The sequence below is a fragment of the Nyctibius grandis genome, chromosome 14, assembly GCF_013368605.1.
Source record: "Nyctibius grandis isolate bNycGra1 chromosome 14, bNycGra1.pri, whole genome shotgun sequence".
In the NCBI taxonomy this organism is placed as follows: Eukaryota; Metazoa; Chordata; class Aves; order Nyctibiiformes; family Nyctibiidae; genus Nyctibius; species Nyctibius grandis.
This window is the reverse complement of record NC_090671.1, coordinates 6,761,484-6,774,056: the sequence shown is the minus strand read 5'-3', so window position 1 is coordinate 6,774,056 and position 12,573 is coordinate 6,761,484. Positions and strand designations below refer to the sequence as shown.

General features: G+C 47.0%; 1 protein-coding gene and 1 long non-coding RNA gene across 2 annotated transcripts; one reads left to right on the top strand and one right to left on the bottom strand.

Moving 5' to 3' along the window:
- Window positions 1-313: 313 nt before the first annotated feature.
- SDF2L1 (stromal cell derived factor 2 like 1) lies at window positions 314-3,838 on the bottom strand. Its single transcript, XM_068412601.1, has 3 exons — window positions 3,635-3,838; window positions 2,596-2,792; window positions 314-991 (listed from the first exon to the last, which is right to left on the bottom strand). The coding sequence occupies exons 1-3, from the start codon at window positions 3,801-3,803 to the stop codon at window positions 713-715; spliced, it is 645 nt and encodes a 214-aa protein (XP_068268702.1). The 5' UTR covers window positions 3,804-3,838; the 3' UTR covers window positions 314-712.
- Window positions 3,839-4,070: 232 nt separating this feature from the next.
- On the top strand, window positions 4,071-7,946 carry LOC137670187 (uncharacterized). The gene is made up of 3 exons (XR_011049216.1): window positions 4,071-4,361; window positions 5,131-5,236; window positions 7,386-7,946. It is a non-coding gene; the product is annotated as an uncharacterized lncRNA (long non-coding RNA).
- The last annotated feature ends 4,627 nt before the right edge of the window (window positions 7,947-12,573 follow it).

Below are 12,573 nucleotides of genomic sequence, written 5' to 3'. Positions count from 1 at the left end.
CACTCTCATCATTTGACAATGAGCAGTATCACCATTACCAGAAAATCTGAACTTCTTGGAGAAAGTGAATAAATTAAAACTTTGTCTTCTTACACCAACATACACAATATTTTCAACTCTTCCAATACAGTACACAATGAAACTCATGAAAGACATTGGAAACAATTTTCAAATAGACCACATATTTTTTTTCTGGAAGGCTGAATAGCTGACTTCAAACCATTCAAGAGACACCATATTTGAGAACTATTTTTCCCTTTTTAGACTTACTCCATCTCCTCATTAATAACATTCTCTCACTAAGAAGTAGGAATTGGTTTCCAAATATTTAATTATAATTGGAAAAAGATTACAAAAGACAAAGTTTTATTGTACTTGGGATTACAGAAATGTACTACTTCAGTTTTTCCGTTTCCTTCGAATTCAAGAAAAAGTAACAAGCAAAACAAATGACAACGAAAAAACTAACAGATGTGTGAACTATTTTCACCAATTAAACTTGAAAATTCAGAAAGGATTTCGCCAAATAAATTTCAGTGGCTGAACCCGGCAGATGCCATTCCCCAGAGAAGTGCTGAATTCCTAGAATGAACTAATGCCCTTCAGTAATACAGAAAGTCAGTCACTTAGGCAAGGTGGGACTTATAAGAGACCAAGGATTAGCATCTCCGAACACTGGAGTAAGCTGAAGCATTTTGGATCCTCTGTCAATTCAGAGCTCATCATGTTTTGCGGGGTCCATACTGGGTTTGATGAAGACTCCTTCCATTGCTTTCCAATAGTTGTGATGATTAGCAGTAGGCATGCCATGAACTTCCCGTTGGCCTCTAATGGGATGGCCGTACTGTTCCCCTGTTATTGAAAGGAACACCTCAGTTCCCACGTGCTTGAAGCGCACTGCATCCTCCCGCTCCCAGTAAGTCCCACTGCATTGCACAATCCATATATCGAGGTCATCTCCTTCGCCATCATCACCAAAGGCACTTACTTCCTGTTAGAGACACAAACTTCCTGAAGTGAAAATGTAAGCAAACACCTCCAATACACACACAAAAATATCAACCACAAAGTCAGCAGAGTTTAAAGGCAAGGATGGAGAGGAAATAAAAAGTGTTGCTGCATTGCTTTATCAACAGTTACCAAATCCAGAAGCGGTAACTTTCTACCACTACAATCAACACAAAGTGCCAACAAACTTCAACATGTAACCTGAACAAAAAGTGCCAACAAACCCCAACACACATTACAAATTAAATGAAAGAGGACTTGAGCACAGAGATCAGAACAATCCTTCTGAGACAAAATTCAAAAGAAACAACACTAATGCTGATGCAAATTTTGCTCACTTAAAAAAGTTTGTAACTGTAGACATTTAGTTTTGTAGTATGACCATCCTCATAGTTACCATTGCAACAGTTTTTTTCAGCATGTGTTTTTATCACAACATCCCAACAATTTAGCTTATGAAGTAATCAACTTCTGTTAAGAATATGAAATAAAAGTTTGTGTTCATAACAACATAATATTTCAATAGTGTCGTAAGTCACAGTCCTGTCAATCTCTGGGAAGTCACGCAAACTTTCCTTTCATTTAGATACTGTGCAAACTCGTAGCAAAACCAAAGAAACACAATGACAGTTGCTGAACATTTTTATATTAATGACAATGCTATACAAATTGTCTAAACTGACAAATGAGAACTGGTGGAAGGTTTTAGAGTCAATCTGTTCTTTAAATAATTCTTCTGAAATGCTATTTTTCCATCACTTCTTTTGTTTTAATAACCAGATCATCTAGATACCCTACACAAAACTGGACCTTATTGTTTCAGCCACTTTACTTGTAAAAGGCAAACCTTTTTCACAAAGAGTCAGGTCTTCCAGCTTTGAATGTAATGACCCATCTACACAGCCTGAAGGAAGACTAAAATGGCTACTAATGACAAATTTCCAACAAGTTTGCATTATTTATTTTAAGAGACATTTTCAATCTTGCAGAAGCATTTGTTCAAGGACAAGACTGGGACCTAATTACAGTTAGAAATTACCCTTCTAGATACGTACAAAATGATAAATAAGATTGTGAGAACAGATTCATTTTTCCTGTGGAAGGAGGACAGATAAATAAGAATAGTGAACTAAAACAGGGATAGCGAGAAGATGACTAATAGATTGGATCACCAAGGAACTTGGATATAGGGATGCCTAGCGTTAACACATGATTAGTTGCCTTGCTCTAGAGCAACCTTCACAATGTCGAGGGAGGTGCCCAGCCTCCTACATCTTGAAAGCACTAAACATTTCAGAACAGTCTTCCCAGTAGCAATGGTGCAGAATAAAAAAAAAAAAAGCAGATTTGTTAAAAGTACTGTGAAATACCGATACTGGTACATATTAAAGTTTACCTCTGTCAAGAACTTAAACACATTATTCCAAGATACAGAAAAGCATATACTCGAACTCTGGATATGCATAGACATACTGTTTCTGGCAGCTGGTACCCAAGCCTGATTCTTCAAAAACATGAAAAACTGGAGGGAATATTGTCAATAGCGTGTACTATTTATACAAAAGATTAAGATTCAAAACAACTCACTTGGTTATTGGAGAGTGGTGATAGGAAGTGATGAGTGTGTAAATTTTTTCCTGTGTTAACATGGGTAAGTCGTATAGCTTGCCCACATTTCACTGGTGTTCCACGTTGGCAACTGCCATCACTCTTCCCACGAATCCGCCAGTAACTGTTAGCATCATCTGAACCTTCAACTCCTGTCACCGACTGTTGCCCACTTCCTGTTTGAATAGAATTAAATGGCAGGAGACTTAACCCACTTCCCCAGTTCAAAAAGTCCTGAAAGAATTAAAGAAATTTGCTTTAATGTTCTCATGCCTTCATGTTTAAGAGATGTTTAATTCTCACAGTCTGTTTACTGACTGCAATGGGAAAGCAGGTACCACATAATCTTTCAGACTGAAGAAGTTAAACACAGCATATGTTAGCAGATGCAAACTGTCAAAGTTCATGGTGAACACATGAGAAGAAAAACTGATCTATGATGGATACTATTCACACCATCCTGCCTTTCTCAAAAATACTACCAAGTTCTTTGTGTCCTCAAACAAACCAGCACCCCTGTTGCCAGAATAGATGCTGGGAAGGTACTGCTGAGGCCCTAGGTACAGAACAGGGCTCACCTCAGGGATGAGGGCAAAGCATCCCTGTCACATCCCCACTCCAGGATCTGCACAGTGCAGGGGCAACATCTTCCTGTACCCCAGGCCTCAGCACCCTCCTCTCCCTGCCAGGCTGCCAGCTCTCCAGTGCACCCCACAACCCCACCCCTGGCTTGCTGCTCCCTCAGCAACCTCTAACCTCCTCCTTCTTCCCTGCCACCCCCCACGGCCTGCCCCCCCCGCCAATTCCCTGCTTCCCTCACCGCCTGTCCCCTCGCCACTTCCTTGCTCCCCTCACAGCCACTTCCCTGCCCCCCCGCCATTTTCCTGCCCCTCTCACCGTCTGTCCCCCCAACGCTTCCCAGCTCCCGCCATTTTCCAGCCCCCCTCACGGCTCCCCGCCCGCCATTTCTCAGCCCCCGGCCCCTCAGCGCGGCGCCCCCCGGCCCGGCCCTGCTCACCGGAGCCGTACTTGACCTCGTGCGAGTGGAGCCGCACGCTGTGGCGGGTGTTGAGCAACTTCAGCACCGAGCCGCAGGTAACAGCGCCCGGTGCCGGTTCCCTGCCGTGACACAGCCCGCGCAGCAGCGCCAGGAGCAGGAGCGGGAAGAGGCGGCAGCCGCCCCGCATCGCGCCGCAGCCCGGCCGGCACCACCGCCCCTCCGCCGCCCTCAGCGGAGCGCGCTTCCGCCCCCCCCTCCGCGGGCCCAGCCAATCGTCCCGCGCCAGCACGGCGGCCGGCCAATCCCCGCCCGCCCTCTGCTCGGCCTCGCTTCCACATTGGGCCACGGCTTAGTGACTTCACCGCCGGGAGCCCTCCAGCAGGAGGAGCTCATTGGGCCGAGGGAAAGAGGTGACCAATCAGAGCAAGCGGCGTGGCACCTCCCAGGGAAGGACGCGAGGGAGGACGGCGGCGCTTCTACCTCAGCGACGCCGCAGGGGGATCCCCGGTCTGGGTCGGGCCCGCAGCCCCCGCGACCGGCCCCGTCGGCCGGGCCAGCGTCCAGCCGGCCCCCTGCTGTGCTTCCACCCGAGCCCGGAGCATTGTCACCCCCGGCTGCCGGGCCCTCCAGTAGGCGACAGCCCTGAGTGCCCCCGGGGCAGCGCTGACGGCAATCCTTGTGCTTCCGTCACCGAGAAACTCCGCTCTGGCTGAGAATTGGTTCATGTCGGAGGAGAGCAGGCCAGGTCTGTTGCAGCAGCTCTCTTGTCTAACATGTCGTCTGGGTTGTAAGAAAAATAGGAGTCAGGTCAATCGGACTGACTGTTAAGGGCCTTGGGAGAGAACGTGCTGCAAGTAGGACTGGTCTGTTACCATCAGAGCCTGGGATGAACAACTGTCTTCATAGTGGGAGCACTGTCAGACATAAGCCAACTCTTAAGGTTACTAGCCCAGGTATGGGTAATGGGCTAGATACTGCCTCGGGGAGCTGGAACTGGCAGAAATAGGTCAATCAGCCCGTGCTCTTGCATCCAGGCCTCTTCTAGCTCAGAGCTGGCTAGCAGCACATTTAGGTCTGCTCCTCCCTGGAGTTCTGGCTCTTACAGTTATGTAAATATGTCCCCATTTTGGGGGATTTACAGACAAATGTAACCATGTGGAAAACAGGAAATTCATGGTAATGAACTGTTCTGCATGATAATATACCACTGGTGCAGTCATTTCTGGATTATATTAGAGCTTCTGATGATAGGGCATAAATACTGGACAAAGAACAACAGTGACTGCTGTATCATTAAGCTGTAGTGATCTCATCTTTCCTTTTGGATCTGGAAGTTCACCTTCTGTGATTCAGTCTCTTTTGTGAACTTCTAACAAAAAAAAAAAATTATTAAGCTCTATTCTGTATAAAAGACAGCTGTATAAATTAACATACATACTGTCCTTCATTGCGTAGTTTTGCAACGACAATACACAACCCTCCCACCCCCCAAAAAAAGTCTCCTTTATCAATAGGAAGCAACCATGGACAAAGGACACAGAAACTCCTGTGCTGTCTACAAGCTTTTGCCTCTGAAACTGCTCATTGGATTGACCCATGTATCACATCACACAGTCTGGGGTGAGTCTCATGTAACACTCCCAGGAATACAAAGTAATTTAACAGAGCAAAAGCTTTTGAGCTTCTTAGCAGCAAGGAAACAGGTAGAAGGACACCTGCCTTGGGACTTAAGTCTTTGTAACAATGGTATTTTGCGTGTGCAACAGCAAAGAACTGCAACACTGCACAGGGTGATTTAGAAAGCACATTAGTGTTGTGGGCTAGCGGAAACATCATAAGATGCTCAGCTGACTCTGTCTCTTCCACCAGCCCTGGATCTGCAAGGCTTTTTCCCTACCCATGTGATACCACTCAACTGAATGTTTAGTTTTCTTTATGCTGGCTTTGGCCCATTTTATATAGCTATACTACAGCTAAGAAAAATCTCTGACTGACTTAAACATCAGGCCTGATTAAAACAAGCCCGAGTACTAAACTCAGTCACATACGCACACATGTACACATAAACACAGACTCAGTGTGTTTTTCTGAGGACTAAAAACTCATTTCCTAGTGACGGAAGTATAAACGTTTGCTCACAGAAAAGCAAAAGATCACCCACTGATACTCAAATGCCGTACTTCTATGTCACTCTAAGAAGCCTTGCTGTTCTAACTGAGACAACAGCTTGCATTTGCTGCTGCTGTTATAAATGGGGCAAAACCAGATGTCTGTGGTTGCCATTTTAGCCGTGGAAAATCAATCATATGGGGCTTTAGCTGGCACCTGTCTGTCTTTCTGGGAGGTCGCTCAGTCTCAGTGCATTTAGTGCCATTTACACGGTGCTCCCTACAATGCTTTTCAGTCCAACTTTAGAAACATAATTGGGTTAGAACGGTTGCCAACAAGGAACCCCGTCAATGCCAAGCATCCATGGCAATTAACAGCCACCTCGTTGCTACAGGGTCCACTATTGTTTAGACTGCTGTAGCTACAGGTAAACTTGTCGCAGAAATTATGTGATGGTGCACATTGGTAATTGAAACGTCAGCTTTTTTTGATAGGAATCTCATCATGATTCTTGTTTATGCACACAAAGAAAATAATTCAACAGTGCTATAAAAGGGGAGATTGTAAAATGTAACTAGAATGCCTTCTGCCTTCAGTCACTTAACCCTGCAGTCCTTCTGCAGACCTACCATTTCCACTCAGGTGCACCTCTAGGTATAACCTGGCCCTCCCTGAAAAACAGGTTTTAGTGGATTTGGCAGTGACAAATGCTTTTAGCATACAGGAATGGGAAATCTGTGGCACAAGAAAATTTCAGAGTACGTATGCTGGCCCAAAGCAACATATTATAGAAAAGGATTTTTCTTCTTTTTATATTGGCCTTTGTTAAACATGCTTTAAGCTTTCTGTTTGCTTTGCATGACAAAAGCAGTGACTGGCAACTAAGGTAGCATACCAGACAGCTCCTGCGCTTGATCTACACCCCAAAAAGCACTGGTGCACCTTTGGGTATAGACAGCCCTCGATTTATGGAAAACACTGTAGTAACATTGCCTGGATTCTTTCTCAGACTGTCACTAACCTTAGGCAAAATAGGGCACAGTTCTGAAGATGTTAGTACCTGATACAAAAACTAAGTCCACATGAGCTCTTCCATGGACTTTTCTCTGCATCTGGTCCCTTCTCTGATATCAATAAGGATGAACTGTACTGAAATCAAGGGAGTAACAGTAGAGAATCAGGCCTGTAAACATTCTGTGGTTCTTTTCTGTCTCCTTCTTTCACCCCACACTGATGAACTGATGGTTATAAACCTCACTTTAGATCAAACATTTGTATCCATTGGCATGCCTTACAGCAGAGCTTTTCTAACTGTGACCTCTAAGCATAATACAAATAGTAAACAGTAGCAATAACAATAAAATGCTGTCACCCAGGGAGAAATTGAAATGACAAAAAAGATGGCTTGCCAAAAAAATCTATAGAATTACACAGTTTCTTATCACTCAGCCCATGTTGTTTAAGGACTAGAAACCCAAAATCAGCTATTCAGATTTTTACATTCAGTAGATATAAACATAATGTAAGAATAAGCAGAGTAAGTAAATAAGCAGTAGACACTGGACAAAAAAAGTATTAACATATACATATTTAAATGGAAGAATTTTTCGTCTGGGGGATAAGAGTTGATGGATTTTTTATTTCTGTCTTCTGTTTCTAGTCTTTGAGGAAGGGAGGAGTTCCTTCAAAGTTCTGCAGAGTCCTGGCGATCTGTGTCTGGTAACACTGTCAGCATCTTTCAACTACTCTCCTGACTGATGCTAGTCCTTCAAGAAGATGGGATCTCCCCTCAGAGCTCCAGAAGAATTATCATCCATTTCCACTCAATCAGCTGAGATTTTCCAGGTGCTTTCAGTGATGCTGGGAGACAACAGATTTTAGTTTGGTACTTTTAACAGTACACCATAATTTAATGCAAGTGTCAAGTTAGTCATAAGGTCACAACGCCAAATTTTGCCTTTCACTTTCTGCCACCTTGCTAGCACCAGGCACCTTGTCAGGTATGGACCTTATTTTGTACTGTTGTAAATTCAGATGATTTCAGAAAAAGGGAGAGGGAAGATGACAGGTATACTGCCTAGCCACTTACACGGTGTGCAGGGAAGCCTTTGGACTCTTAGCAGATGTAGCTTAGAATTTGGGGATTTCAACCTTTTTTGATGCAAGATGGAGGAAGCTGTTATATGCAGGAGATTGCAAGTCACAAGTAAAGGGACTAACCACAGGATTTTGGTGTGTTTATCCATCATTATACGATTAGTTTTGAATCAATTTGGAGCAATGCTTTTTGCTGCTTCCATCTTGGGTAACAACAGTCACACAAAGGGTTTAGAAAAGCCACCTCTGGGCAGCACCCATCCGCCACATCCCCTCCCTGGCTGGGCTTTGGGCAGCCAATCCATCTGGCATGCCCTGCCATTGTTCACACCCAGCTTTGCCCATGAACTTTCCAGTCTCCTTCTAAGCTGTGTGTGGTAGGAAAGACCCGCAGCAGAAGTGCCCCTGCTTTGTCCTACAGCTGCACATCCTACCCTGAGCTCAGGCGCAGCCCTCCAGGGGAGACCCGCTCAGCCGCTGTCAAACACACCCACACTGGCAGGGAAGCCCGCACAGCTAGAGGACTGCTCAAGCAGCGTGGCGGGAGGGGGAAAGGGCACACGCTGCTTTTCTTCGGGCTTCTCTTCACCGTCACTGCCAGCTGTCCTACAGCAGAACACCCCCGCCCCGCCACAAAATGGCGCCCACGTGCCCGGCCGCCTCCTACCCAGAGCGCACCGCGGCCCTGCCCGGGCGGGAGCAGGCGCCGCGCACGCGCAAAGGCCGCGAGCGCCGCGGGGCACGCCGGGAGCTGTAGTGCGGGCGGGCACCGCCCGGCGAGCTGCGCCCCGCGCCGGGCCCGTACCCTCACCCGGGGCCGGTGCCCTCAGAGCGCCGCCCTACGCCCTCACCCCTGCCCCGGCCCCACACAACACAGAAGCTTCCTGAAAGGCCGAGGACACCCGCTTTGCTGTCTCACCCGAGGCTGGTCACGTCCGTGAATTTTAGGAAATCCGGGCACCTGCAGCCCAGCGCTCCTCATAGTCACCTCGCTTCACTTCTCTTCAGGTTCACTCAGCTCCGATGCTGAAGATTACAGCTAACGAACACATGCTCCTACAGCCCTCTTGCATGTCACCTACCTCAACCTCTGCAAAAGCCCGCTCATTTTCTTTTCCTTTCTGCGCTACGCCTCACCTCAGCACCCTCCTTCATCTCCTGCCCAGGCCAACTCACCAGCCGGTTTTGTACCTGGGCTATAGATAATCTTGGGGACTACAGCCTCAGAGCCATATGCTGCATTGGCTTGTTGCAGGACCTCCATCTCTGTTGCAAAGGAGGTTGGAATTGGCCAAGACATCCCACTGCTAAGAGGAGACCGAGACGGGCGATGACAGTGTGAACACAAACGTCTTGTTTTCTCTGAAAATTGGCCTCAGCAGAGGGATGAAAAGGCTTTAATTTAAGCATTTCTACAGAAGCCACTGAACTTCCAAGATTTTGTAAATCTTTGAGGCTGGGGAAGAGAAGAAAATGTTAACATCCTTTAATTTAAAAATGGATTTTACTTTGTTGCATTCAAATGTCTTTTACAATTCACAACAAAATTTCATGCAAGGAAAAGACAAATCAAGTCCTACTGTGCTACCATTGTAATCCCAAATAAACTAACTCACTGCAGAAAAAGAAAATGCCATTTTTTATGTCAACAGACAGCTTGTTAGAAGCATTAATTGTTAGGAAATGTTTTTGTGAAATACAGGAAACCTCTAAATCTGCTACTGAATAACTTGAAGTTCAGAGAAAGAAATTCAAGCTCAAAACCAGTGAAGCACTTGAGGATGGAGAGAGCTCTTCCTGGCTTCTCCAACTAAGATAAGGTAGGGCTGTGTTTTGTTTCAGTTAAGCTGGAAGATGCAGCCTGTGCTTAGTATATGTCCTGCCTTATGCAGCTCCACCAGAAATGCTGACCAAGCTTCTCATTCATGTCTTCATTGAAGAGGAGAGACTAGCCAGAGGAAGCCTGCCTTGCCTTTCAGCTCCAGGTTGAATTTGCAAGAGGCTTTCCTCTGGACTATGTGGGGTTGGCTGCAAGGGCTATTTTGGCAGCCAGCTGGGGCTGCAGAGGAAACACTGTGCTGGGATCTGAGGGGGATGTGGCACAGTGGCAAGATTTGCTTGCTGGGGAGTGTTTGCTTCCAGTCACAGGAAGGAGAGCTGGATAAACAGGAATGAGACTGGAAAAGAAAGGCCTCCAGGAACTGTGTTCAATATTTAAGAAGGATGTTACCATTAATAGCATTAAACGCATACTAAGGTTAAGAAGGCTGAGAAGCCAGCACTTTGTCTAAGATTCTTACGTAGTGCCTCTCACCTGTGCAGAGGCAAGCAGCACTGACAGTACTAGAAAAACGCAGAAAACCCCAGAGTTTGCACTGGCAAAGGCAGGAGATACTTGCTTTTGATTTATGATGTTACTTCAGAGTTGTGCTGATTTCATCTGTTACAGTAATAGCCCTCATCAGTACATGAAGCTCTGGGGGAATGTGGGCAGGCTGTGAGGTTCAACTCCCAGAAGGGAAAGGAACTAGCAGTTGCAGAAATACCCACTCTGAATGCCGAGGGCACTGGAAGCCCTTACGGAGCATCAAAAACTTTCCTGTAACAGAGACATACAACTATTAAATGATGGAAATGCTCACAGGAATTGCTAGAATGAAGATTTAGAAAGTTTTCTACAGTATTTTAGCATGGTTTGTTTGGAATTTCATTCCATATAATTTTTCGATGAGAAAGCGAGTCACTGAGGGGGGCAGAAGGCCGTCTCCAGCTCTTACCATGGTCTCCTGTAGTCAGTGTTCATTTACATGCCAGGGAAGAGTAAGCTCTAGAAAGTGACAGACAGCTGATGTCTACTCTAGATCCAGCATAAGTCTCCGTGCTGCCCATTTCAGGGCCTACAGGGAGAGCACAGCCTAGGGATTAAATTCTTCCATGAATAGCATTGCTTCTACACATTCTGCTTTTATTTTCCTCCTTCAAAGTATCAAAATACTCTTACAAACAATCATCCAAATCTTAGCTGTCCCTGCAAAGTGCTCTCAAGCTGATGGAAACATTTTTTCTGTTGCAGAGCGATCTGAGGTGGGAGGCAGAGACATTCCCCTCCCACAGTCCTGTAGCAGTTCGCTACCTGGACCACAATCGATGAGAGCTTAAAGATCAACAGGGCTGCAACCTACCTGGATTCACTGATTCCAAATTCCTTGTGAGGAAACAGACATGGAGAACCACAGCTACACAGGTGTTCATGCCCCCACATACAGACATTTCATACCTCAGCTCCGGGTGTGAAAGCAGCGGAATTCCCTCCACTGAGCTGTGCTGCTTTGTCTCCACAAACTGATGGTTCTTCCTTTGCGGAGAAGGATGGTCAGTCCTTCAGGACGGTTGTGCCTGCACATCATCTCCTTGACTTTGGGGCTTGGGTACACTGGCTGTCTTCTAGGAAGTGAATTCTGCAGAAAGAGGGAACACCTGGCGGCTTTTGTTTATGCAATGACTGCCCAGACTGAGAACAGGGTTGCAGTTACAATGAGAGCGAGCTAAGTTAGCCCAAGTGACTTTGCCTTAGCCATAAATTAAGCAGCAGGATGGTCAGTCTATTCCCATAGAAACAACCCTGGAAGACCTTTCCAAGCTGTTCCACCCCAGCTGCTCTTCCAAGAAGCCTGTGCTTGGCCTGATAGCTGTATCTTTTCTTCCCCAGCTCTCTTACCTCCACGTTGGCACAGGTTCAGACATGGAAATCACCATCATCCGTGCGAGGGTCCCAGTCCCAGTGTGATCCCTGCTTCCTGGGACAGGTTAACAGCACCCACCAGGACAGCTACCCTGAATCCATGGCCATGTTACCCCAACACTTGCTGAACTATTACTCTCTCCCTGCCCTAAACATCAGTTTGTTGTTTCTCCTGCAATAGCAGTAGTGGATGAATATTTTGGGATAACATTACAGACCAAGAAGGGGTGTGTTGTACTTTGACAGAACTTCGTCTTCTGCTTCCACAGGTGAAAAACACTCAACATTCCTAAGCTACTCAGTGCTTTCACTTCCATTCTGGTAGATCAAGAATAGCTTTTCTGCAGCAAGAAAAAACAGCAGTTCAATGCCGGGACAAACAGGATTTTACATGCAGCCTGATGAGAACTGCCTTACATCCAGCACTGAACAACAGTTGCCCTTCCTGGAGCTCTCCTGTTCTCCCTGCCCTTCCCCAGCCCAGCACCAAGAGCTGTGGGGATTGCCTGACCTGGGTTTACTGAACTGCAGCTCTAAACACACTGAGCTCACACTGCCAGCAAACCAAGGTGGGGGAAAAACAAGCAAGTGGCTACTGTGGAGGTCACGGATTGAGGGATTACATATTCACGGCGTTGTTGGGATGATTAATTTTGCAGTGAAGCAGCCAAAAAGCACGAACGGAATTGCTTATCCCACCTGCAGCTACAGGGCAAGTCTCATCCCGGGAGCCTGGAGCAGAAGAGCCCCGTCCTGGCGCTGCCCAGCGCCGCGCACACCGACACCGGCGGCACCGCAAGGCGCGGCAACGCCGCGGAGGCCAAGCCCGGGCCCTCCCCCCGCTCCGGCCTGCGCCGAGCGCCCCGGCCGCGGACAGCCGCGCACAGCCGCACCGGCGCGGGGTCCTGCGGGCAGCCCGGCCTCAGCCCGCCGCGCCGCCAGCCTTGGCCGCCAGGGGCCGCCGGTCCGCCCCGCTGCCGGCTGCACCGCGGAGGCGCCGGGCCCTGCG